Source organism: Canis lupus, chromosome 16, assembly GCF_011100685.1.
Source record: "Canis lupus familiaris isolate Mischka breed German Shepherd chromosome 16, alternate assembly UU_Cfam_GSD_1.0, whole genome shotgun sequence".
NCBI lineage: Eukaryota > Metazoa > Chordata > Mammalia > Carnivora > Canidae > Canis > Canis lupus.
This window is the reverse complement of record NC_049237.1, coordinates 6,256,477-6,277,671: the sequence shown is the minus strand read 5'-3', so window position 1 is coordinate 6,277,671 and position 21,195 is coordinate 6,256,477. Positions and strand designations below refer to the sequence as shown.

At 40.4% G+C, this 21,195-nt stretch overlaps 2 protein-coding genes across 38 annotated transcripts in view; one reads left to right on the top strand and one right to left on the bottom strand.

Annotated features, from left to right (window-relative positions):
* Window positions 1-21,195, bottom strand: part of KEL (Kell metallo-endopeptidase) — a 294,970-nt gene that overhangs the window by 142,140 nt on the left and 131,635 nt on the right. The window lies entirely within an intron of this gene.
* Window positions 4,711-11,454, top strand: LOC119874625 (prolactin-inducible protein homolog). Its single transcript, XM_038559343.1, has 4 exons — window positions 4,711-4,869; window positions 6,808-6,913; window positions 10,798-10,912; window positions 11,229-11,454. Exons 1-4 carry the CDS (start codon window positions 4,775-4,777, stop codon window positions 11,348-11,350), a joined length of 438 nt encoding a protein of 145 aa, XP_038415271.1. The 5' UTR covers window positions 4,711-4,774; the 3' UTR covers window positions 11,351-11,454.

Genomic DNA, 21,195 nt, shown 5'->3' with positions numbered 1-21,195 from the left:
GAATATGAAAAATTTTTAAGATTTTTAAAATTGATTTATTCATGAGAGAGAGAGAGGCAGAGACACAGACAGAGGGAGAAACAGGCTCCATGCAGGGAGCCTGATGCAGGACTCAATCCCAGGACTCCAGGATCATGCCCCAGGCTGAAGGCAGGCACTAAACCACTGAGCCACCCAGGGATAAGTGAAAGGACATGCTATCTTTATGGATTTTTTTGTAGACTTTTACAATACTCATGAAATCCACAAGCTAATTTTTAAATACACATGAAATGCAAAGAGTCAAGAATAAGGGCAAGGTAAGAAAATCTTGAAGAAGAACCAACTGGAAAGAATTATCATACTGGATGTCATGAGTAATTCTTTTTTGTTTGTTTGTTTTGGGTTTTTTTAACACTATTTTTTAAGTAGTCTCCATACCCAACATGGGGCTTGAACTCACAACCCTGAGATCAAGAGTCATATACTCTACTAACTGAGACAGCCAGAGTAATTTTTTTAACATTGTAATCATTAAAAGAGTGTGAAATTGGCATGATGAAAACAAATAGAACAATATCAATACTTGGGTGCCTGGGTGGCTGAGGATCTCCCTCTTGATTTTTGCTCCAGTCATAATCCCAGGGTTGTGAGGTCAAGCCCCACTTTGGGCTCTGCACTGGGAATATAGCATGCTTAGGATTCTCTCTCCCATTCTCTCTATCCCTCCACCCAAAATATGGATATCTAATTTGCAATGAAGTTGCAAAACTATGAGAAAAATATGTTTTTCAACAACAACATAGAGATCATTGAAAATCCACATGGAAAAAAATAATCTTAGTTTCCTTCTCACATCAAACACAAAAAGCCATCTATAAGAGGACAGTGGATCTAAATGTCTAATGAAACAAAAAAATAACCCTCTAGAAGATAAAATTAGTATTTTCATGAACTTGGAGCAGAGAAAAAAAATTAACCATAAATTAATCATAAAGGAAAAAAAGGATACATGTAAACATTAAAATTAAGAGCATCTATTCATCAAAAGACATCATTAAAAGAATGAAAAGAAGTATATACAGAAATCCTAGAATCAATAAGACAAGCAACTCAGTTGAAAAATGGCTGAGCCCCTTGAATAGGCACTTACAAAAAGGAATATATGATATCCAGAAAATATGTGGTAATCACAAAAAAATCTAAGTAGTAAAATCACAATAAGCTCCACTGCATATCCATTAGAACAGTTCCTACTCCTGAGGTCTTGTACAGTGGGGAGGGAGGGTCAGATGTCAAAAGTACTCAGTGTATAAGAAGTATTGAGAATGGGAGAAACACCATGGTGGAGGGTATAGCACACTGACAAGAGACACAGAACTCTCTAGCAGCTACCTTTAAGAGGAAAATGTGCAGATTGAGAAAGACATTAAGAAAGATGTCTGTGGAATGTAATGTGTAAAACTTCTCCATATCTCCGAAAGTATAATGATAGTAAATAACTTTGATATTATTTAAAACTTCTGAATCAAATTGTTATTTTATCATTTTTAGGTGTGTTTGCTTGGATGCTTTGTAAAATCTATGGATGGACAAAAGCAGGTCGTACAAGTGCCCACTCCATTTAGGTTAAACCTGTAAAATGCTTAATAGTCCTCATTAAACAGAAACTAATATTACAATTCTTATCACATCCTATTAAATTTGTTATTTTGACTGCCTCACCCATTATTTTCTATCTTATTCATTTCTGTATGCCCATCACCTTAAACCTCTCTGTAAAGTTAGGTGCTCAATCAATATTTGTAGTATAGATTATCTGAAAAAAACTAGGTAGGGGATCCCTGGGTGGCACAGCGGTTTGGCGCCTGCCTTTGGCCCAGGGCATGATCCTGAGGACCCGGGATCGAATCCCACATCGGGCTCCTGGTGCATGGAGCCTGCTTCTCCCTCTGCCTGTGTCTCTGCCTCTCTCTCTCTCTCTCTCTCTCTGTGACTATCATAAATAAATAAAAATTTTTTTAAAAAAGATGCAAAAACTAGGTAGATGATGGGTAGAAAGATTAATTCATAAAAAAAGGATGGATGCTAATTGATGTTCACATCAATTTTATGAGGAAACACCTTATCATGGTCAGCTCTGGAAGATAAATGCTTGCTTATAGTAGGCCTTGTATTTTCCTTCTTTGGGACTCTATTAGTGTTTGGGCCTCCTCACGGGGGCCTTGTCCTCAATGGCAGGCAGTGGAGTAGCCTGCATTCAAATTCTGGTTCATCCAAAGATGTATCCACCATAAAGTTAGTGATGTGAAGTCTCAGGGCACCTTACAACCTCTCCCAAAGTCCTGTATTTGTATTTTATGTTTGAAAATTTGCATTCTATTTCTGAAAGAGATTCCCAATATTGTAAAACAAAATTTTTGGATTCCACTAAACGTGGATCCAAACTTGGCTCCACCAATTACTGGCTATGTGACTTGGATTCAGCATATTTATCTATGTGCCTCCATTTCTCCATTTGTAAAATGGAATAAAGCTGTCAATCTATTCCATAGCATTGTTTTGAGTTGAATAAATACATGTAAAAAAACATTTTACATATGTTTTACATATGTTACATATAGCACAGTGTCATACACATAGTATGCGTGTTCACTATGCATTCGTTTCTTTAACTCCCTTTGTTGGTCATTTCTTATCTTCATTTTTTGTGACCTCTGTCAGGTTTAGGACCACCTTTCTCTTTGCAAATTTAGCCTATGGCAAGCTTCTCTTTAAACTTTAATCCCTTCCCCTTGCACCTGCACATTCTCTTCCATGAGCCTCTTCAGTTGTTTATAATCTGATTTTATCAAACTCTATTTGTTTTTTGAAACCTACCAGACCTGTTCATTACTTAAAGGACATGAAAATTTTGGTTTCATTTTCTCCCCCAGGAGGCATCTAAAGATTAGTTTTCTAAATAATAGCAAGGAGAAAAAAATAGCAAGGAGAAGAAGATATTATCCTCAAACTTTTGTCATAAATAACATTCTGAAAACTTTCCAACATACCATCTATAGAACTGCACCACTTGCTGAGATTCTATCTTCCCTCTGAAATTTTGATCTTTTCAGATATATTCAACCCCATGAATAGTGATGCCTTTGAGTCAACTGTGGAACAGACTCAGGACACATGGATTTTTGCCGGTGGACTTGTGTAGTTCCTAAAACCAAACTAAAACCAAGGTTTGCCTGATACTGTTCATCTCCATTCAGATCTTCAATGCAGTGTGGGTAGCAGTTGAAATTAAGTTGCAGTGATTTATTGGCTATTAGCCTTCAAACCATATCAGTTGCTAGCATAAATAGTTATTGCTGATTTAGTCATATCTGCAAACATTTACATCAGACTAAAATACTGGGAAGTCCTATAATCAAAAATACATGATGGAATAAAAGATAAAAAACAGCCTGTAAGCATCTTCACCATGTTCCATTATTCTTTGGTATCAATTTCCATGATACCCTTGACCAATATGTGACCATCATTTTAAAAATACTGATTTTGGGGGGTCTGGGTGGCTCAGCTGGTTAAGTGTCTGCCTTTGGCTCAGGTGTCCTTGGATTGAGCCCCATATCTGGCTCCATGCTCAGTGAGGAAGACTGCCTCTTCTTCTCCCTCTCCCTCTCCCCTTGTTCATGCTCTCACTCTGTCTCTCTCAAATAAATAAATAGAATCTTTTAAAAATATAATGATTTTTAAACTAAAATATACATAAATATCATCATGCAGTGCCTCTCAAAATTATGTTCCATAGATAATAATCTGTCTTATATCCCAGGAATTTATCATCTACTGAAGCAACACTGAAGCATCTTGAAGCCCAGCAAAAATGACATAAAAAATCCAGTACCACATGCCCAGCTGCCTTATCTTCTCTATTCTCCATCTGCCCTTCCCATCTGGAATGCCTACTATATTGTGAGTTTAGAACCTGATTTCACCCCAAAGATTCAAATACACTTCCAACCAATATTTGTTGCAACCCTTTCAACATTTATTATCCCTTCTCAAACACCAGCTGTATTGGGATGCTCAAATAGAACCAATAAAATGTGTGTGTACACATTTGTGTGTGTGTGTGTGTGTGTGTGTGTGTGTGTGTTACAGCCTCTAATGTTAAGGACTCAACAATCATGACATATTCGTGTCACCCAGTTCTATGATCTTAATTCCCCATCATCTAGAGCAGCTCACCTTTAGTTTTCTCCCCTTTCATGATTGGTGGTGGCCCCTAGGAGAATCCTGATCAACTTAGGAGCCCTATAAAATTTTTTTGAAGAACATTTCCTCTTGAACTTACTACAAGGGGATTAAGCAAAGATGTCCTATAGCTGTGATCTGAAATCTGCTACCACAGGTTGGGTTTTCTGCCTCAGAGACTAGGAGAGCACACTGTTTTTAAGGCTACATACAGCAGGCAGAGAAAAGAAAATAGTTCTGTAAACTAGAAAAGAGCTTCTCTGTCTTTTGAGGTCCTGCACATTCTGAGAAATTCTGGATGCTAAGTAAATAAGGAAGGATAATCTAACTCCTCTCCCAATCTGTAACAATAGCTGAATGTTGACTTTTTCCATAGAAAAACAAACTTTAGCTCAGCAAGGAAAGGGCATGGGTGGGAAGGATAATTGGGTAACTGACCACATGGATCCTCTTGGCAACTCTCCCACTTCCTCGATCTGCATATAAGGAGTATGCTGGGCACCGGGGCCAGTACTTCTCTAGGACATCACATCCTGTCTCCTCCAACATGCACCTTCTCCAGCTCCTGTTCAGAGCCGGCCCTGCCATTCTGCTCCTGGCTTTCTGTCTGCAGTTCAGGACCAACAAAGCTGAGGAAGACACGTGAGCCAAGCCTTTCTCTCCCTCACAAAAATCCCTTCAGGGAGGGCTCCTAACCTAGCCTGGAAATCTGTTTATCCCTTCCTGATGTCCCTGAAACTTAGTCTTAGGGAATCTCATAAATCCCATGTCAAGTCCCACTTCTCTCCTCTTAGGAAGCTCTAGTAACTTCCCTCCTATATTCACTTGGTGCTTTTAGGTTGTCCAGGGAAACATGGCTCCCAGCGTGCATAAAGCCTGTAGTTAACAATCAGTCTTGCTCTATGGCTCTGGTCCACATCCTGTCCATAGTCTTTACCTTTATTAGATTTATGCTCAGTGAACTTTACATTCTCATACCTTGCCTCCTAGAACAGAAGGTTTAGCAGGTCTATGAGTTCCAATGATAGCTTTGAGCAGTTTTGGCAGGACTCACTAAAGGATCAGAGGCCCTGATCACTGAGCCTTGATACCATAGTCCAAGGTTGAGCTAGCCCAGCAGCTTAGACATTCTGTCCTATTCTGAAGCCCAGAGACAAAAGCAAGTACACACTCACCCCACTACCCACACTAGGACCCAGGAGCACAATTTCAGAAGCCAAATCATTGAAGGTACATATTTGAAGCAAGCAGGAAAACTAGGCAAAATGAAGTCGGAAATGGAGCCAGGGTCTGGGGGAAGCAAGGACACTTAGAAATTCTAGAGGGTTTTCTCTATAGAAGTATGGTCTTAAATGCTGGGTTTTTGGATTGTGATTCTGATGGTACCCTCTGTGACACAACTAGATACCCTGTCCTGGAGTAAACCATTCAGAGTTTTTGACAAGTCGGTGTAGTGCAGGCAGCGTCCTAAAAAACCTTGAGTAGGGACAGGTTCAGAGGTAAATGTCACCCCGTGTAGCCCTGAGGGGGCAGCAGTTGTCGAAATAAGCTGTGCTAATTAGGGTGATCAGCCATCCCTGTTTGCCCAGGAATTTCTTGGTGTTAGCACTGAAAGGCCCTCATTTCGGGAAGCTTCTCATTTCTGGGCAAGCTGATCCAATCACTCATTCTAGCTAAGTGGATCATCTTATGAATCCTAAATTCATTTACAAATGACAGGAATTTTCACACGCCTTTCCTGTGCACTGAGCACCAGAGTAACTGGCACAAGCAATGAAGTATCTCCAAAATCAGAGATGTTTTATTCTAGGAAAATGAGACCATAAGGCATTGCAGCCAAAAACCTGAATTCCCTCTTGTCCCACCCAACACCAAAGGAGCTCAGCCAGGAGTTTCCGGGAGACAGAAAGTAACTTTCCTGGTCCTGAAACCAGTTCTCCATGACAGAAGAATCTTTGACTTCTCTCTGCCTCCATTTCCTTTTCCCATCAGATTGTGTTATGTGCCTTGAAAGTAGGGTGGCATCTAAAGCTCCCAAATACGGTCATGTGTCCAAATTCACTGCAGACATACAGGAATACAAATTCTTAGGCCCCACCAGGAACCAAAGAAGGAAGAGCTCAAGGATGACTCAAAATTCCTCCAGTGCATTAAGATGTTTATAGTTTAATAGGATTCTGTTGTTACGGAATATTGTACTAATGATGACTTGAACCCTCCCACTTAGTGGACAATCAATAGAACCTGCAGGATTTTGTTTGGAAAAAATGACGATGCTCAATGGGCACTAAAGAGGGCATATGAGATGAGCACTGGGTGTTATATGTTGGCAAATTGAATTTAAATATAAATAAATAAATAAAGCATCAAAGTTGATTAAACAAAACAAAGTCTGTAGAAAATAATCGAACCAAACAAGAACCAAAGATTCCCAGGGGTTATGATGCTCAGCAAATGATTCAGATCTCATCATTCCCTTCCCCTTGCACCTTCCCTGTTCCCTCTGCTCTGCTCATTGTGCCCCGATCTCTTGTGGGCAGACCTTTGATCTCTGTCCTGCTTCTTTCTTCCCATAACCAGCCGAAAAGTGTTATCAATGGAAGTGCAGATGCCCAGAAAAGCAGCACCAAATGAAGAAATCTCTGTGACAGTTAGAGTTCAAACAGAATTGAGAGAATGTATGGTGGTAAGTAGAGGCCTGGGGAAGTGAACTCAAGAAAAATCTGACTCCTTAGTTATGAATACAATTAGACTAATCTCTCAGTTTAATGTTGCATATTATACTTAATAATAGGATGAATAACAATCCTTATGCTCCCAATTCTCACACATGTTATGCTACTCGAGCCTCAGAAAAATCATCAGATCTTGGGGCAGATTACTATTCTTGTTTTACAGATGAGAGCCTGGTCCAGAGAGGTATAGGAAGGATGAGAAGGAAAGAAGGAATGAGTAGTGAGAAAAGTCCAGCTAAGAGGGAGAAGAGAGGAAAAGGCATAAGGGCTGGGGGAGGAGAGGTAAGAATTCCTCCAAGTCCTGGGCATGATTGTTCGAGATGAAGGGTGGGATAGGAGGTTCTGACAAAAAAACCTGCACCCTCATCCAGTGGTTTGAGGCAGGTGGGCAGAAGAGGTATGGTGCCGAGAACACATGGGATACGACTGCCTCCTCTAGAGTAAGCTCTGAGCAGAGGCTGTGTTTATCACCCCTCTCTTTGCTCTTCTGCTCTATCATCACAGGTTCATCCTTGTTCCAGCCTCCTCTCAACAAGGAGCCCACACTCTCCTCACCACTTTCTCTAATTCAGCAGTTGTGGGAGGGAGGTCCAATCCTTTTACTAGATCAGAGGTTCTCAAATGGAAATGTGTGTTGAGACTTGCCTGTGCACTATCGCTCCTATCTGGCTGTCTGGGCCATGAGGAGAAGGGACCTGTGCCGGTTTAGTCCATGGAGACTCTTCCCCAGGGAAGAGTGTGTCCTTCTCCTCCCTGCCAGCAGCCTTCTCATGTGTTGTCACACACACACACACACACACACACACACACACACACAATTTGCCCCTTGTTAGCTGGCACTGTTCTAGGGCCAAGACCCAGATGTCTCCCCTTGCCTCTTTCTAGAATAGCACTCTCTCAGGCAGCACGAGTGTTTCCCTACAGGAGTTTCCTAACTCAAATTAGATTTAAGTATGATGATTAAATCAAAAACAAAATTAGGAGCATGAGGATTGCTATTCATTAGAATATGTCCTAGACATGGCCCCATACCTGTAAGAGAAAGACTCTGGTCACTGAGTAAAGAACAGCATAGCTGCTTTGTCAGATTTGTCTGTTTACACCTCAAGAATTTGCACCTTGTATGTTGATTGGAGGTGGAAGGGAGCCACATCATAATCTTTCAATTTTGTTTATTTATCATAACCACAGGTGACAAAAGGAATGAGAATGTGTGCATAAAAGTCCTGTGATCATGGTAGTTTCTGGTGATGATAATAAAAGTCTGTTTCTACCTCTGAGAAAGTGATGAGTATAAAAAAAAAAATGTGTTTAATCAACAACATCCCACATAAAATAATTCTGTGCTGCTGTGGCTAATAGGACTATATTTTAAGAACAATGCTAATTACAATAAAAAGGCAATCTTTAAAAACTTACCCAGGTACAAGGAATCTCATAAAATAAATGATATCGCAAATTAGAATTTATGGGAAATTTTGTTAGTCTGGTCAACCAATTTTTTAGACTTTTTAAAAAAGATTTTACCTATTTATCTGAAAGAAAGAGAGCAAGTGAAAGGAGGAGGGTGGCAGGGAGAAACAGACTCCTGGCTGAGCAGGCAGCCAGTGGGGCTCTTATGACCTGAGCCAAAGGCAGCCACTTAACTAAGTGAGCCATCCAGGTGTGCTTGTGATTAATCAATATTTATTTGTAGCTTCCAATATAAAAAAAATCTGTCTATAAAAACATCTTCATATTTTTAAATGCTAAGAAAACATAATTCTTCTATGTGTGAAGATTCTAGTACCGAACCCTCATTTTTTAAACAATTGTGTTTTTACAAGCAAAGTTTTGATCAAGTGAGGTATTAGGATCACAAATTTAAAATAGATTATACTCTCAATCGTGTATTGGATTATAAAGATTGTATAATCTTTTTTTTAAGATTTTTTATTTATTCATTAATGAGAGGCACAGAGAGAGAGAGAGGCCGAGACACAGGCAGAGGGAGAAGCAGGCTTCACGCAGGGAGCCTGACATGGGACTCGATCCTGGGTCTCCAGGATCATGCCCTGGGCAGAAAGCGGCGCTAAACTGCTGAGCCATCCGGGCTGCCCACATTGTATAATTTTTTAAGGTTGAAGAGAATTTACGGCAAACCACAGTACTTAAACATTTGTGGTGTAGAGCATTTTGCTGGTCTCGTGAAGTCTAGGGAACATATCAGAAAATTGCTTTTAAATGTGTGCCTGAAATGCATTGGATTATACAGGGAAACTACCATCATGAAACACAGTGATCGGATTATTAAAAACAAACTTTTGAGGGGTGTCTTGGTTGTTCATTTCACTAAGTGTCTAACTCTTGATCTCACCTAAAGTCTTGATATCAGGGTCCTGAGTTCAAGCCCTGTGTTGGAGCTTAATAAATAAATAAATAAATAAATAAATAAATAAATAAACAAACAAACAAATAACTTTTAAGTTGGTACTATTTACATTCTTTATCAGTACATTAGCTAAAAAGGCAATATATTTAAAATGTAAACAAGTTAAATTTTATTTTATAAAGATTGTCTATGTAATGGCTCTTGTTGCTCTTGTTGCTCACCTTGAATAAGTAGCTTCTACTGTGTACTGGGTTTTGACAAGTGGATTCCAACGGATTTGGATTTTTTTGTTTTGAGTATTTAAGTGCTGAAAATTCTAATCCATTGGAATAAACTGTTGTAAATGCCAATAAAAAGGGAAACCAGGCAACGGTAGGTTTCTTGAAAGAAACGCCAGGATCTCCAAAGTAAAATTCTAACGGTGAGAATGCTTGAATACACCGTTTGTAGCTGACAGGCTATTCGGTGCACGGTTGCCAGTTAGCTGGGCAAGCCTCAGGAGATGGGCAGACGGCCCTGGCCATGACCATGCAACCTCATGATAATGTCCCTGGGTTCAAGGTAGCGATCAGAACAGGCAATATTCTGAGTTATATAAACCTATAAGTGATGCAAACATATCTACGTTTCTCTCCATGATAAAAATCACGCTTATGGCTAATGCCACTGAGGATTGTTGATGACGTAACAGAACACTTAATTTTAGTGACGGGTTAATAAAGATACAATTTCTTTCCATCCGAGTTCACAGACTCAGTGAATTCTATCTACAGACCCCTGAGGGTCTATACACCCCAGGATAACACCCCCTTGCTGGACACTAATCAGACAAAAGCTTCCTGATGCTGCTGAAGCTTACATATCTCAAATTGTAAAGCCCTCTCAAATTAAAAAAGGAAAAAGAAAATTTACCTTCGAGATTTTGCTTGTTAATCTAACCAACAGTTTGGTAGGAGGTAACGGTTTCCCTCTCACAGCTGAGGAAAGAGAGACTGAGAGCTGTCACTTCAGTCATCAAAGCACGATTCTGGCAACAAGTCCTGGTTTTGGCCTCCCTACGCAAAAGCCAAGCTGTGGTCACAGACAGGTTCCTGAAAGCCCTAGCCAGGGAACCAAAGTAAATCTGCTCCCCAGATGAAGGCTGCCCCAGAATGTGGTCTCCTTGTCTTGTCAATTCACTAACTCTTCCCATCAGAGCCAAGCCCCATGGTAGCGCTATAGCAGGAATTTGAAGACATGTTGACAGGAAATCTTCTCACATAGACTTTAGTTCCCAAAATGATACTACAAAATTGGACTCCACGGTGCCTCTGGTCTATATCTGTACCTGTTCTTTGTGCACGAAGGATGTTGTCCTCCTCCTCCTCCTCCTCCTCCTCTTTCTTCAGATTCCCTTATCTTTCTCTCCCTTTACAACTCCCCAGACTAACACAAGGTCCTCTCTTCCCACCTCCTCCTCCTCAGATTCAATGTTCCCTCCTAAGTCGCAATCCAATGGAAGGGCCTTTTAACTATGTTTACACTGCCTGTCTCTGTGACAGTAATCCAAGAACTTTCTACTGGGACTTCAGAGTCAATAGTAAGTACAGGGGTCATTCAAGGGAAGAACGATCTGCTAGGGTGGGGGAAAACATAAAGAAAGATGTGACTCCAGATGTGGAGCAGAGTGTTGGGGCAGAAGGGTAGAGACAAAGGAGGGAAGAGGGGAGAGTAGATGGGGACTATGCCCAGGCGTGAAAGGTGAGAGGTTGTGTGAGAAAAGCTAATAAGGGAGATACATTTGCAAATGATTTGGGGAAACTGCGCCCTAGTGGGGAGGTGCCTGAAGCTAGGAGAAAAGCCAAGAAATGGGGTTAGACTGTTATCAGAGAACATCTTTGTCCTTTCTCTTTCAGAAACGATGTCAATAATAGCATTGACCCACATTATTGATAAAGAAGATATCTGCCCTTTCAAAGCAGTGGTGCCCAATGGACCAAAATATTTTTATATGGTGAAGAACATAACAGTATCTTGATCTTGTTGGAAGCTCTTGTCTAACTACCCCCCAGGGTGGTTCCACAAAGAAAACTTGGCTGGAGTATCTGTTGTGGTCTGTGAAATAAACTTCTCACAAACTTCTCTGTGTTCAGTTGTGTCTTCTCTTCCAAATCTACCCCAAAGGAGCCTCAGAGCCCCCAGAATTTCTAGAACTTTGTTCTCTCAAAGAACTGTTACTGAGGAGAGTTTCTCATTGCCCACTGGTATGCAGAGTGAGAAATGAAGAAATAAAGAAGACTCATGGAATCTGAAATTCTCTGGGTTCCTAAATATGATGCCTTTTCCCTATACCCATGACCTGTGTTTCCCTACTACAGGGGAAAACTCAGAAAGCTAGGTAATGCCAGGTGTTAGTGGAAAATGAGGGGCTCTGGGAGCAATTAAGCACTGCTGATGGCCTTTTGGAGAAAACCATCTGATATTACTTAACCAAATCAATTCTACACCTACCATATGACCCAGCACCTGCACAACTAGAAGCTACAGTAAGAGACCCTGGGCTCATAGGCCAGTATGTTCTAGCTATGGAAAACAAAGCACCACTGAATAGCCAATGTTCTAAAATATATTCCTCATCTTGAAGGACATCCCTATAACCCTAAACAGTGTGATCTCCAAGCTATCTCCTTTGCTGCTCATTTATGAGTTTTATCCAGCATGCTGTAGGCAGCCAGTAGTTTCCTGATGATGCCATTAAGGGCAAACTGGTAGATTCCTTGATCACATGCCCATCGTGGCAAGCCTTTCATTAAAAAATTATATATAGGGATCCCGCCGCCCCCGGGACAGGCAGATGCCGGGGGGGGGCCCAGGACGGCAAGGACGCTCCAGCCCTGAGCTGAGCAGATCAGCGCCCTGCCCCGGAGCCTCCAGGCCCTGCAGGCCGAGTGCTTCATAGTTCCTGTGGGGGCTGAATCCAGGGCTCCAGAGCTGCCGCCGCCCACCGGAATTGTTCCTCCTGCGGCCTCACGGGGTAAACAACCCCCACTGAGCCCTGCACTAGGCAGGGGGCAGAGCAGCTCCCCCAAGTGCTAACACCTGAAAATCAGCACAACAGGCCCCTTCCCCAGAAGACCAGCTAGACGGACAAGTTCCAGGGGAAGTCACGGGACTTAAAGTACAGAAGATACAGAATCAGAAGATACTCCCCCGTGGTTTTGTTTTTTGTTTTTTGTTTCTTTTTGATTTCTGTTTGCTTCCCCCACCCTTTTTTCCCTTTCATTCTTTTTCTTTCTCTTTTTCTTCTCTTTTTTTCTTCCTTTTTTCTTTTTCTCTTTTCTTTCCTTTTTTTTTCTCTCTCTTTTTCTCCTTTTCCCAATACAACTTGTTTTTGGCCACTCTGCACTGAGCAAAATGACTAGAAGGAAAAACTCACCTCAAAAGAAAGAATCAGAAACAGTCCTCTCTCCCACACAGTTACAAAATTGGATTACAATTCAATGTCAGAAAGCCAATTCAAAAGCACTATCATACAGCTACTGGTGGCTCTAGAAAAAAGCATAAAGGACTCAAGAGACTTCATGACTGCAGAATTTAGATTCAATCAGGCAGAAATTAAAAATCAATTGAATGAGATGCAATCCAAACTAGAAGTCCTAACGACGAGGGTTAACGAGGTGGAAGAACGAGTGAGTGACATAGAAGACAAGTTGATGGCAAAGAGGGAAACTGAGGAAAAAAGAGACAGACAATTAAAAGACCATGAGGTTAGATTAAGGGAAATAAACGACAGCCTGAGAAAGAAAAACCTACGTTTAATTGGGGTTCCCGAGGGCGCCGAAAGGGACAGAGGGCCAGAATATGTATTTGAACAAATCATAGCTGAAAACTTTCCTAATCTGGGAAGGGAAATAGGCGTTCAGATCCAGGAAATAGATTCCCCCCCTAAAATCAATAAAAACCGTTCAACACCTCGACATCTAATAGTGAAGCTTGCAAATTCCAAAGATAAAGAGAAGATCCTTAAAGCAGCAAGAGACAAGAAATCCTTTACTTTTATGGGGAGGAGTATTAGGGTAACAGCAGACCTCTCCACAGAGACCTGGCAGGCCAGAAAGGGCTGGCAGGATATATTCAGGGTCCTAAATGAGAAGAACATGCAACCAAGAATACTTTATCCAGCAAGGCTCCCATTCAAAATGGAAGGAGAGATAAAGAGCTTCCAAGACAGGCAGGAACTGAAAGAATATGTGACCTCCAAACCAGCTCTGCAAGAAATTTTAAGGGGGACTCTTAAAATTCCCCTTTAAGAAGAAGTTCAGTGGAACAATCCACAAAAACAAGGACTGAATAGATATCATGATGACACTAAACTCATATCTGGCCATAGTAACTCTGAACGTGAACGGGCTTAATGACCCCATCAAAAGGCGCAGGGTGTCAGACTGGATAAAAAAGCAGGACCCATCTATTTGCTGTCTACAAGAGACTCATTTTAGACAGAAGGACACCTACAGCCTGAAAATAAAAGGTTGGAGAACCATTTACCATTCAAATGGTCCTCAAAAGAAAGCAGGGGTAGCCATCCTTATATCAGATAAACTAAAATTTACCCCGAAGACTGTAGTGAGAGATGAAGAGGGACACTATCTCATAGTTAAAGGATCTATCCAACAAGAGGACTTAACAATCCTCAATATATATGCCCCGAATGTGGGAGCTGCCAAATATTTAAACCAATTAATAACCAAAGTGAAGAAATACTTAGATAATAATACACTTATACTTGGTGACTTCAATCTAGCTCTTTCTACCCTCAATAGGTCTTCTAAGCACAACATCTCCAAAGAAACGAGAGCTTTAAATGATACACTGGACCAGATGGATTTCACAGAGATCTACAGAACTTTACATCCAAACTCAACTGAATACACACTCTTCTCAAGTGCACATGGAACTTTCTCCAGAATAGACCACATACTGGGTCACAAATCGGGTCTGAACCGATACCAAAAGATTGGGATCGTCCCCTGCATATTCTCAGACCATAATGCCTTGAAATTAGAACTAAATCACAACAAGAAGTTTGGAAGGACCTCAAACACGTGGAGGTTAAGGACCATCCTGCTAAAAGATGAAAGGGTCAACCAGGAAATTAAGGAAGAATTAAAAAGATTCATGGAAACTAATGAGAATGAAGATACAACCGTTCAAAATCTTTGGGATGCAGCAAAAGCAGTCCTAAGGGGGAAATATATCGCAATACAAGCATCCATTCAAAAACTGGAAAGAACTCAAATACAAAAGCTAACCTTACACATAAAGGAGCTAGAGAAAAATAGCAGATAGATCCTACACCCAGCAGAAGAAGAGAGTTAATAAAGATTCGAGCAGAACTCAATGAAATCGAGACCAGAAGAACTGTGGAACAGATCAACAGAACCAGGAGTTGGTTCTTTGAAAGAATTAATAAGATAGATAAACCATTAGCCAACCTTATTAAAAAGAAGAGAGAGGAGACTCTAATAAAATCATGAATGAGAAAGGAGAGATCACTACCAACACCACGGAAATACAAACGATTTTAAAAACATATTATGAACAGCTATACACCAATAAATTAGGCAATCTAGAAAAATGGACGCATTCCTGGAAAGCCACAAACTACCAAAACTGGAACAGGAAGAAATAGAAAACCTGAACAGGCCAATAATCAGGGAGGAAATTGAAGCAGTCATCAAAAACCTCCCAAGACACAAGAGTCCAGGGCCAGATGGCTTCCAAGGGGAATTCTATCAAACGTTTAAAGAAGAAACAATCCCTATTCTCCTAAAGCTGTTTGGAAATATAGAAAGAGATGGAGTACTTCCAAATTCATTCTATGAGGCCAGCCTCACCTTAATTCCAAAACCAGACAAAGACCCCACCAAAAAGGAGAATTACAGACCAAGATCCCTGATGAACATGGATGCAAAAATTCTCAACAAGATACTGGCCAATAGGATCCAACAGCACATTAAATAAATTATTCACCACGACCAAGTAGGATTTATCCCCGGGACACAAGGCTGGTTCAACACTCGTAAAACAATCAATGTGATTCATCATATCAGCAAGAGAAAAACCAAGAACCATATGATCCTCTCATTAGATGCAGAGAAAGCATTTGACAAAATACAGCATCCATTCCTGATCAAAACTCTTCAGAGTGTAGGGATAGAGGGAACTTTCCTCGACATCTTAAAAGCCATCTATGAAAAGCCCACAGCAAATATCATTCTCAATGGGGAAGCACTGGGAGCCTTTCCCCTAAGATCTGGAACAAGACAGGGATGTCCACTCTCACCACTGCTATTCAACATAGTACTGGAAGTCCTAGCCTTAGCAATCAGACAACAAAAAGACATTAAAGTCATTCAAATTGGCAAAGAAGTAGTCAAACACTCCCTCTTCGCCGATGATATGATACTCTACATAGAAAACCCAAAAGCCTCCACCCCAAGATTGCTAGAACTCATACAACAATTTGGTAGCGTGGCAGGATATAAAATCAATGCCCAGAAATCAGTGGTGTTTCTATACACTAACAATGAGACTGAAGAAAGAGAAATTAAGGAGTCAATCCCTTTTACAATTGCACCCAAAAGCATAAGATACCTAGGAATAAACCTCACCAAAGAAGTAAAGGATCTATACCCTAAAAACTACAGAACACTTCTGAAAGAAATTGAGGAAGACACAAAGAGATGGAAAAATATTCCATGCTCATGGATTGGCAGAATTAATATTGTGAAAATGTCAATGTTACCCAGGGCAATTTACACGTTCAATGCAATCCCTATCAAAATACCATGGACTTTCTTCAGAGAGTTAGAACAAATTATTTCAAGATTTGTGTGGAATCAGAAAAGACCCCAAATAGCCAGGGAATTTTAAAAAAGAAAACCATATCTGAGGGCATCACAATGCCAGATTTCAGGTTGTACTACAAAGTTGTGGTCATCAAGACAGTGTGGTACTGGCATAAAAATAGACACATAGATCAATGGAACAGAATAGAGAATCCAGAAGTGGACCCTCAACTTTATGGCCAACTAATATTCGATAAAGGAGGAAAGACTATCCATTGGAAGAAAGACAGTCTCTTCAATAAATGGTGCTGGGAAAATTGGACATCCACATGCAGAAGAATGAAACTAGACCACTTTCTTGCACCATACACAAAGGTAAACTCAAAATGGATGAAAGATCTAAATGTGAGACAAGATTCCATCAAAATCCTAGAGGAGAACACAGGCAACACCCTTTTTGAACTGGGCACCGTAACTTCTTGCAAGATACATCCACGAAGGCAAAAGAAACAAAAGCAAAAATGAACTATTGGGACTTCATAAAGATAAGAAGCTTTTGCACAGCAAAGGATACAGTCAACAAAACTCAAAGACAACCTACAGAATGGGAGAAGATATTTGCAAATGACGTATCAGATAAAGGCTAGTTTCCAAGATCTATAAAGAACTTCTTAAACTCAACACCAAAGAAACAAACAATCCAATCATGAAATGGGCAAAAGACATGAAGAGAAATCTCAGAGGAAGACATAGACATGGCCAACATGCACATGAGAAAATGCTCTGCATCACTTGCCATCAGGGAAATACAAATCAAAACCACAATGAGATACCACCTCACACCAGTGAGAATGGGGAAAATTAACAAGGCAGGAAACCACAAATGTTGGAGCGGATGCGGAGAAAAGGGAACCCTCTTGCACTGTTGGTGGGAATGTGAACTTGGTGCAGCCACTCTGGAAAACTGTGTGGAGGTTCCTGAAAGAGTTAAAAATAGACCTGCCCTACGACCCAGCAATTGCACTGTTGGGGATTTACCCCAAAGATTCAGATGCAATGAAACGCCAGGACACCTGCACCCCGATGTTTCTAGCAGCAATGGCCACAATAGCCAAACTGTGGAAGGAGCCTCAGTGTCCATCGAAAGATGAATGGATGAAGAAGATGTGGTTTATGTATACAATGGAATATTCCTCAGCCATTAGAAATGACAAATACCCACCATTTGCTTCGACGTGGATGGAACTGGAGGGTATTATGCTGAATGAAAGAAGTCAATTGGAGAAGGACAAACATTATATGGTCTCATTTATTGGGGGAATATAAAAGATAGTGAAAGGGAATAAAGGGGAAAAGAGAAAAAATGAGTGGGAAATATCATAAAGGGAGACAGAACATAAGAGACTCCTAACTCTGGGAAACGAACAAGGGGTAGTGGAAGGAGAGGTGGGCGGGGGGTTGGGGTGACTGGGTGATGGGCACTGAGGGGGACACTTGACGGATGAGCACTGGGTGTTATGCTCTATGTTGGCAAATCGAACTCCAATAAAAAATATACAAAAAATGCAAAAAATAAAACAAAAATCATTTGAAATCCAGGACTTAAGAATAACTCAAATGAACTCTCTGACAGCCATTTCCACTCATATCCCATTGGAATTGCAGTTTAGGTGGATTGATTCCACAACCATACTTGGGGCAGGTCCCATTTGACCTAAGGTAAGCAGAGTCATTTCACACACACACACACACACACACACACACACACACGCACACACACACTGCCTCACCAATGCAATTACCTCCATTATAATCAATCAGTGCCTGGTATCCTCCTGGCCACAGTGATTGATTCAAGAGTGGTCACGTGCCCTACATCGGTCTGGGTTAAAGTAAGTCCAAGATTCCTGTCTGTTAGGAGAAGCTCCCAAGCCCACCCTAATCCAGGTTTGAGAAGTGTAAAGGAGAAAGATTCATCCCCACAGCTGCTAGAAGCCTGTGTAAAAGTAGAGCTTATATTTAGGAGATGGAATTAACAATGGAGAAAGAGAAATTGTGTCCTCATCCCATCATTTGGTTCCTAAAATCAGATTCTCCTATGTCTAGTCCCCAGGTGTTGTCTCTTCTTAATTGAAGAAGATGAAATTTCTAGATTTAAGAAAATGTATATTTTCCCTCTATCCCTGCTCTAGATCTACTTGTGTGGCTGTCTTGATAAGGGGTCTCCAGGACAATTCTCTTTTGGAGCCTGGGGTTTCCCAAGAAAATCCTATTTTGAAATGAAATTTTTTAACTGTGCTTCCAGATTGTCTTGTACATTTTCTAAAACCTGGTCCATAAATATAGAACTGGCAAATGCCACTTGATTTTAGTACTGATTTTAGCAGTTTGAGTTTGGGTGCCAATGCTATGTTTGAAATGTAAGGATGTTATTAGATTTGTACTATCTATGTTTAAAAGACTGGTAGATTAACTGATGCTGCAATGCCTAAGCAATCCTGGGAAGGGTCAGAATCACACTTTGTGGTTCTCTAAAAGAGATGATCCAGGGACTGACTGTGAATGTCTGTAACTACACGACATGAACCCCTGTCTAGGCTGTTCCTCCCGAGCTTACTGAAATTCACTTAAAGTGCTGTTCCTCCCCCAACTAAACCTGGGGGCAGCCAATTTCCTGGAAGGCTTATTATAGGCTGTCAAGAGATCCCCCAACTTCTCTTGCAGCACTTCCATGCTCACAGTACCTGGGGTAGTGAGAAACCATAAGATAATTCTTTAATTCTTTCTTTGTTTTAAGATTCTCCCCTGAGAGGTGGATGAAAGCCAGCATGCTTTGTTTATATATTGAGACTCACCTGAAAAATAAAGAATTCATTCTGGCACCACCCTGGAATCAGAATGATAGTCTGGTGAAGCACACTTCAACTCTCATTCTCCTATTTATAGTTTGCAGTTAGTACTTCCAGGGCTTGTCTGTATTTCTAGCAGGCATTTATCAGTATAGCTGTTCTCTACTGAGGTCATAGCATCTTCATTTTGTGTGAAAGCTCTAATTCCTATCATGTATTCAAACTACTGTGTTCACTGTACCTGCCTCTGATCATGCATGATACAGAGGACCTTCCACAGCCTCAGAGAATGCACCACCTTCTCCAGATTTCCATCCACTTCACCTTCTTGTGTAGATACTCTTTTTTTTTAAAGATTTTATTTATTTATTCATGAGAGAGAGAGAGAAGCAGAGACACAGGCAGAGGGAGAAGCAGGCTTCATTCAGGTAGCCTGATGTGGGACTTGATCCCGGGCCTCCAGAATCAGACCCTGGGCTGTAGGCGGTGCTAAACCGCTGAGGCACCCGGACTGCCCTTGTGTAGATATACTTGCTGTTTCTGAGTAAATTTTTTAAAAAAGTAATAAAGGTGGGGACAGGACAAAGGTATATGAATTGATCAGGTATCCAGAAGGAGACATAGACAGACAAACACATATACAAAAGAATGCTGCAATTTTAGGTGGTGAGAAAAAATGAAGCAGAAATAGAGGTGGGGAGAAGTGGTAGGTAGTGGTAATGTAGCATCATTTTTGATAATGTGATCTGACATTTGTGCCTAAGGAGTGAAGGAGTCAACCAAGAGATGGGAGGGGAGACTTTGAACTTTCCTTTATGTCTGATGGGAAGTCACTGGACATATTTTTAAAGTATAAGCCAGTCCCCTGAGGAGGTGGTGTTGAAAAGCAGAAAGGGTGGTTAGGAGCCTATTGGAATTACTGCAAAATCCAGGCAAGACATGATCATATGAATTAAAGCAATTGCAATGGAGGTGGTAAAAAGCAACTGAATTCTAGGTATATTCAAAAATAGTAACAATAGAATTACTCGATGGATTCCATGTGAGATGAGATGAGATGAGAAGAGATGAGATGAGATGAGATGAGATGAGATGAGATGAGATGAGATGAGATGAGAGAGATGTAGCAAGCATAATGCCTAGATTTGATACCCGAGGAACTCTGTGAATTCTGGTGCCATTTCCTAAGGGAAAGAAAATTGAGAGTAGGTGCATGTAGAGAGTTATGCTTTAAGTGTTTAAATTGAAGGATGCTTTTAAAACACTGAATTAGAGGTGTTGAGTAAGAAATTAAATATTAACATCTAGAGTTCATCAGAAAGATCAAAGGTAGACATAGCAAATTGGATATTTGAATTTAAGTAGATTATCTTTAAAGCCAAAGGACCAGAGGAGATCATGTAGGGATGAACCTAAGAGATCAGAACATAGGCCTTTCCAACATTTGATAGCCAGAAAGAGAAGAAGCCAGGAAAGAGATTAATTTGGGGAATGTTAGGATTTTGTGTATGTGTGTGTACTTTAATGTTTTTTCATTGATAAATGCTGCAGATATCCAAGAGATATATGGAAGATGTATGAGTATCCATTCATTCAGATCTCCTTATGCACTAGAATTATTCTACAGTTATTAAACTATATTTATCAGATTTATCCATTTTCTTCTCTTCAAATAACCAGCTCTTAATTTTATGTATGATTTATACCAGTTATTTTCCATGTAATTAATTCATGCTTTTATATTATCTTCCTATTTTGCTTTGGATTAGTACTTTGTTCTATTCTGGAATTTTACACTATATTAGTTTTTTCATTAATATCTCTTTCTTATTTCTTCTTATCTAAAGACCTTTAAATGAGTCCATTTTCTTCTAAACACTGTTTTGGCCACATCTCAACACATTTTGCTATGCAGACTTGTGATTATTATTATTTTAAAATACATTTTTGTTGCATTCTAAATTTTTTTCTAAGCTAATTTTTACTTAAAAAGTATAGATTTTTAAAATTGTATTTATTTATTTGAGAGTGAGAGACAGAGCAAGCACAAGTTGGGGGAAGGGGCAGAGGGTGGAGCAAACACCACAGAGCAGGGAGCCTGACACAAGGCTTGATCCCAGGACCCCAGGATTATGAACTGAGCTGAAGGCAAATATTTAACCAACTGAGTCACCCAAGCACCC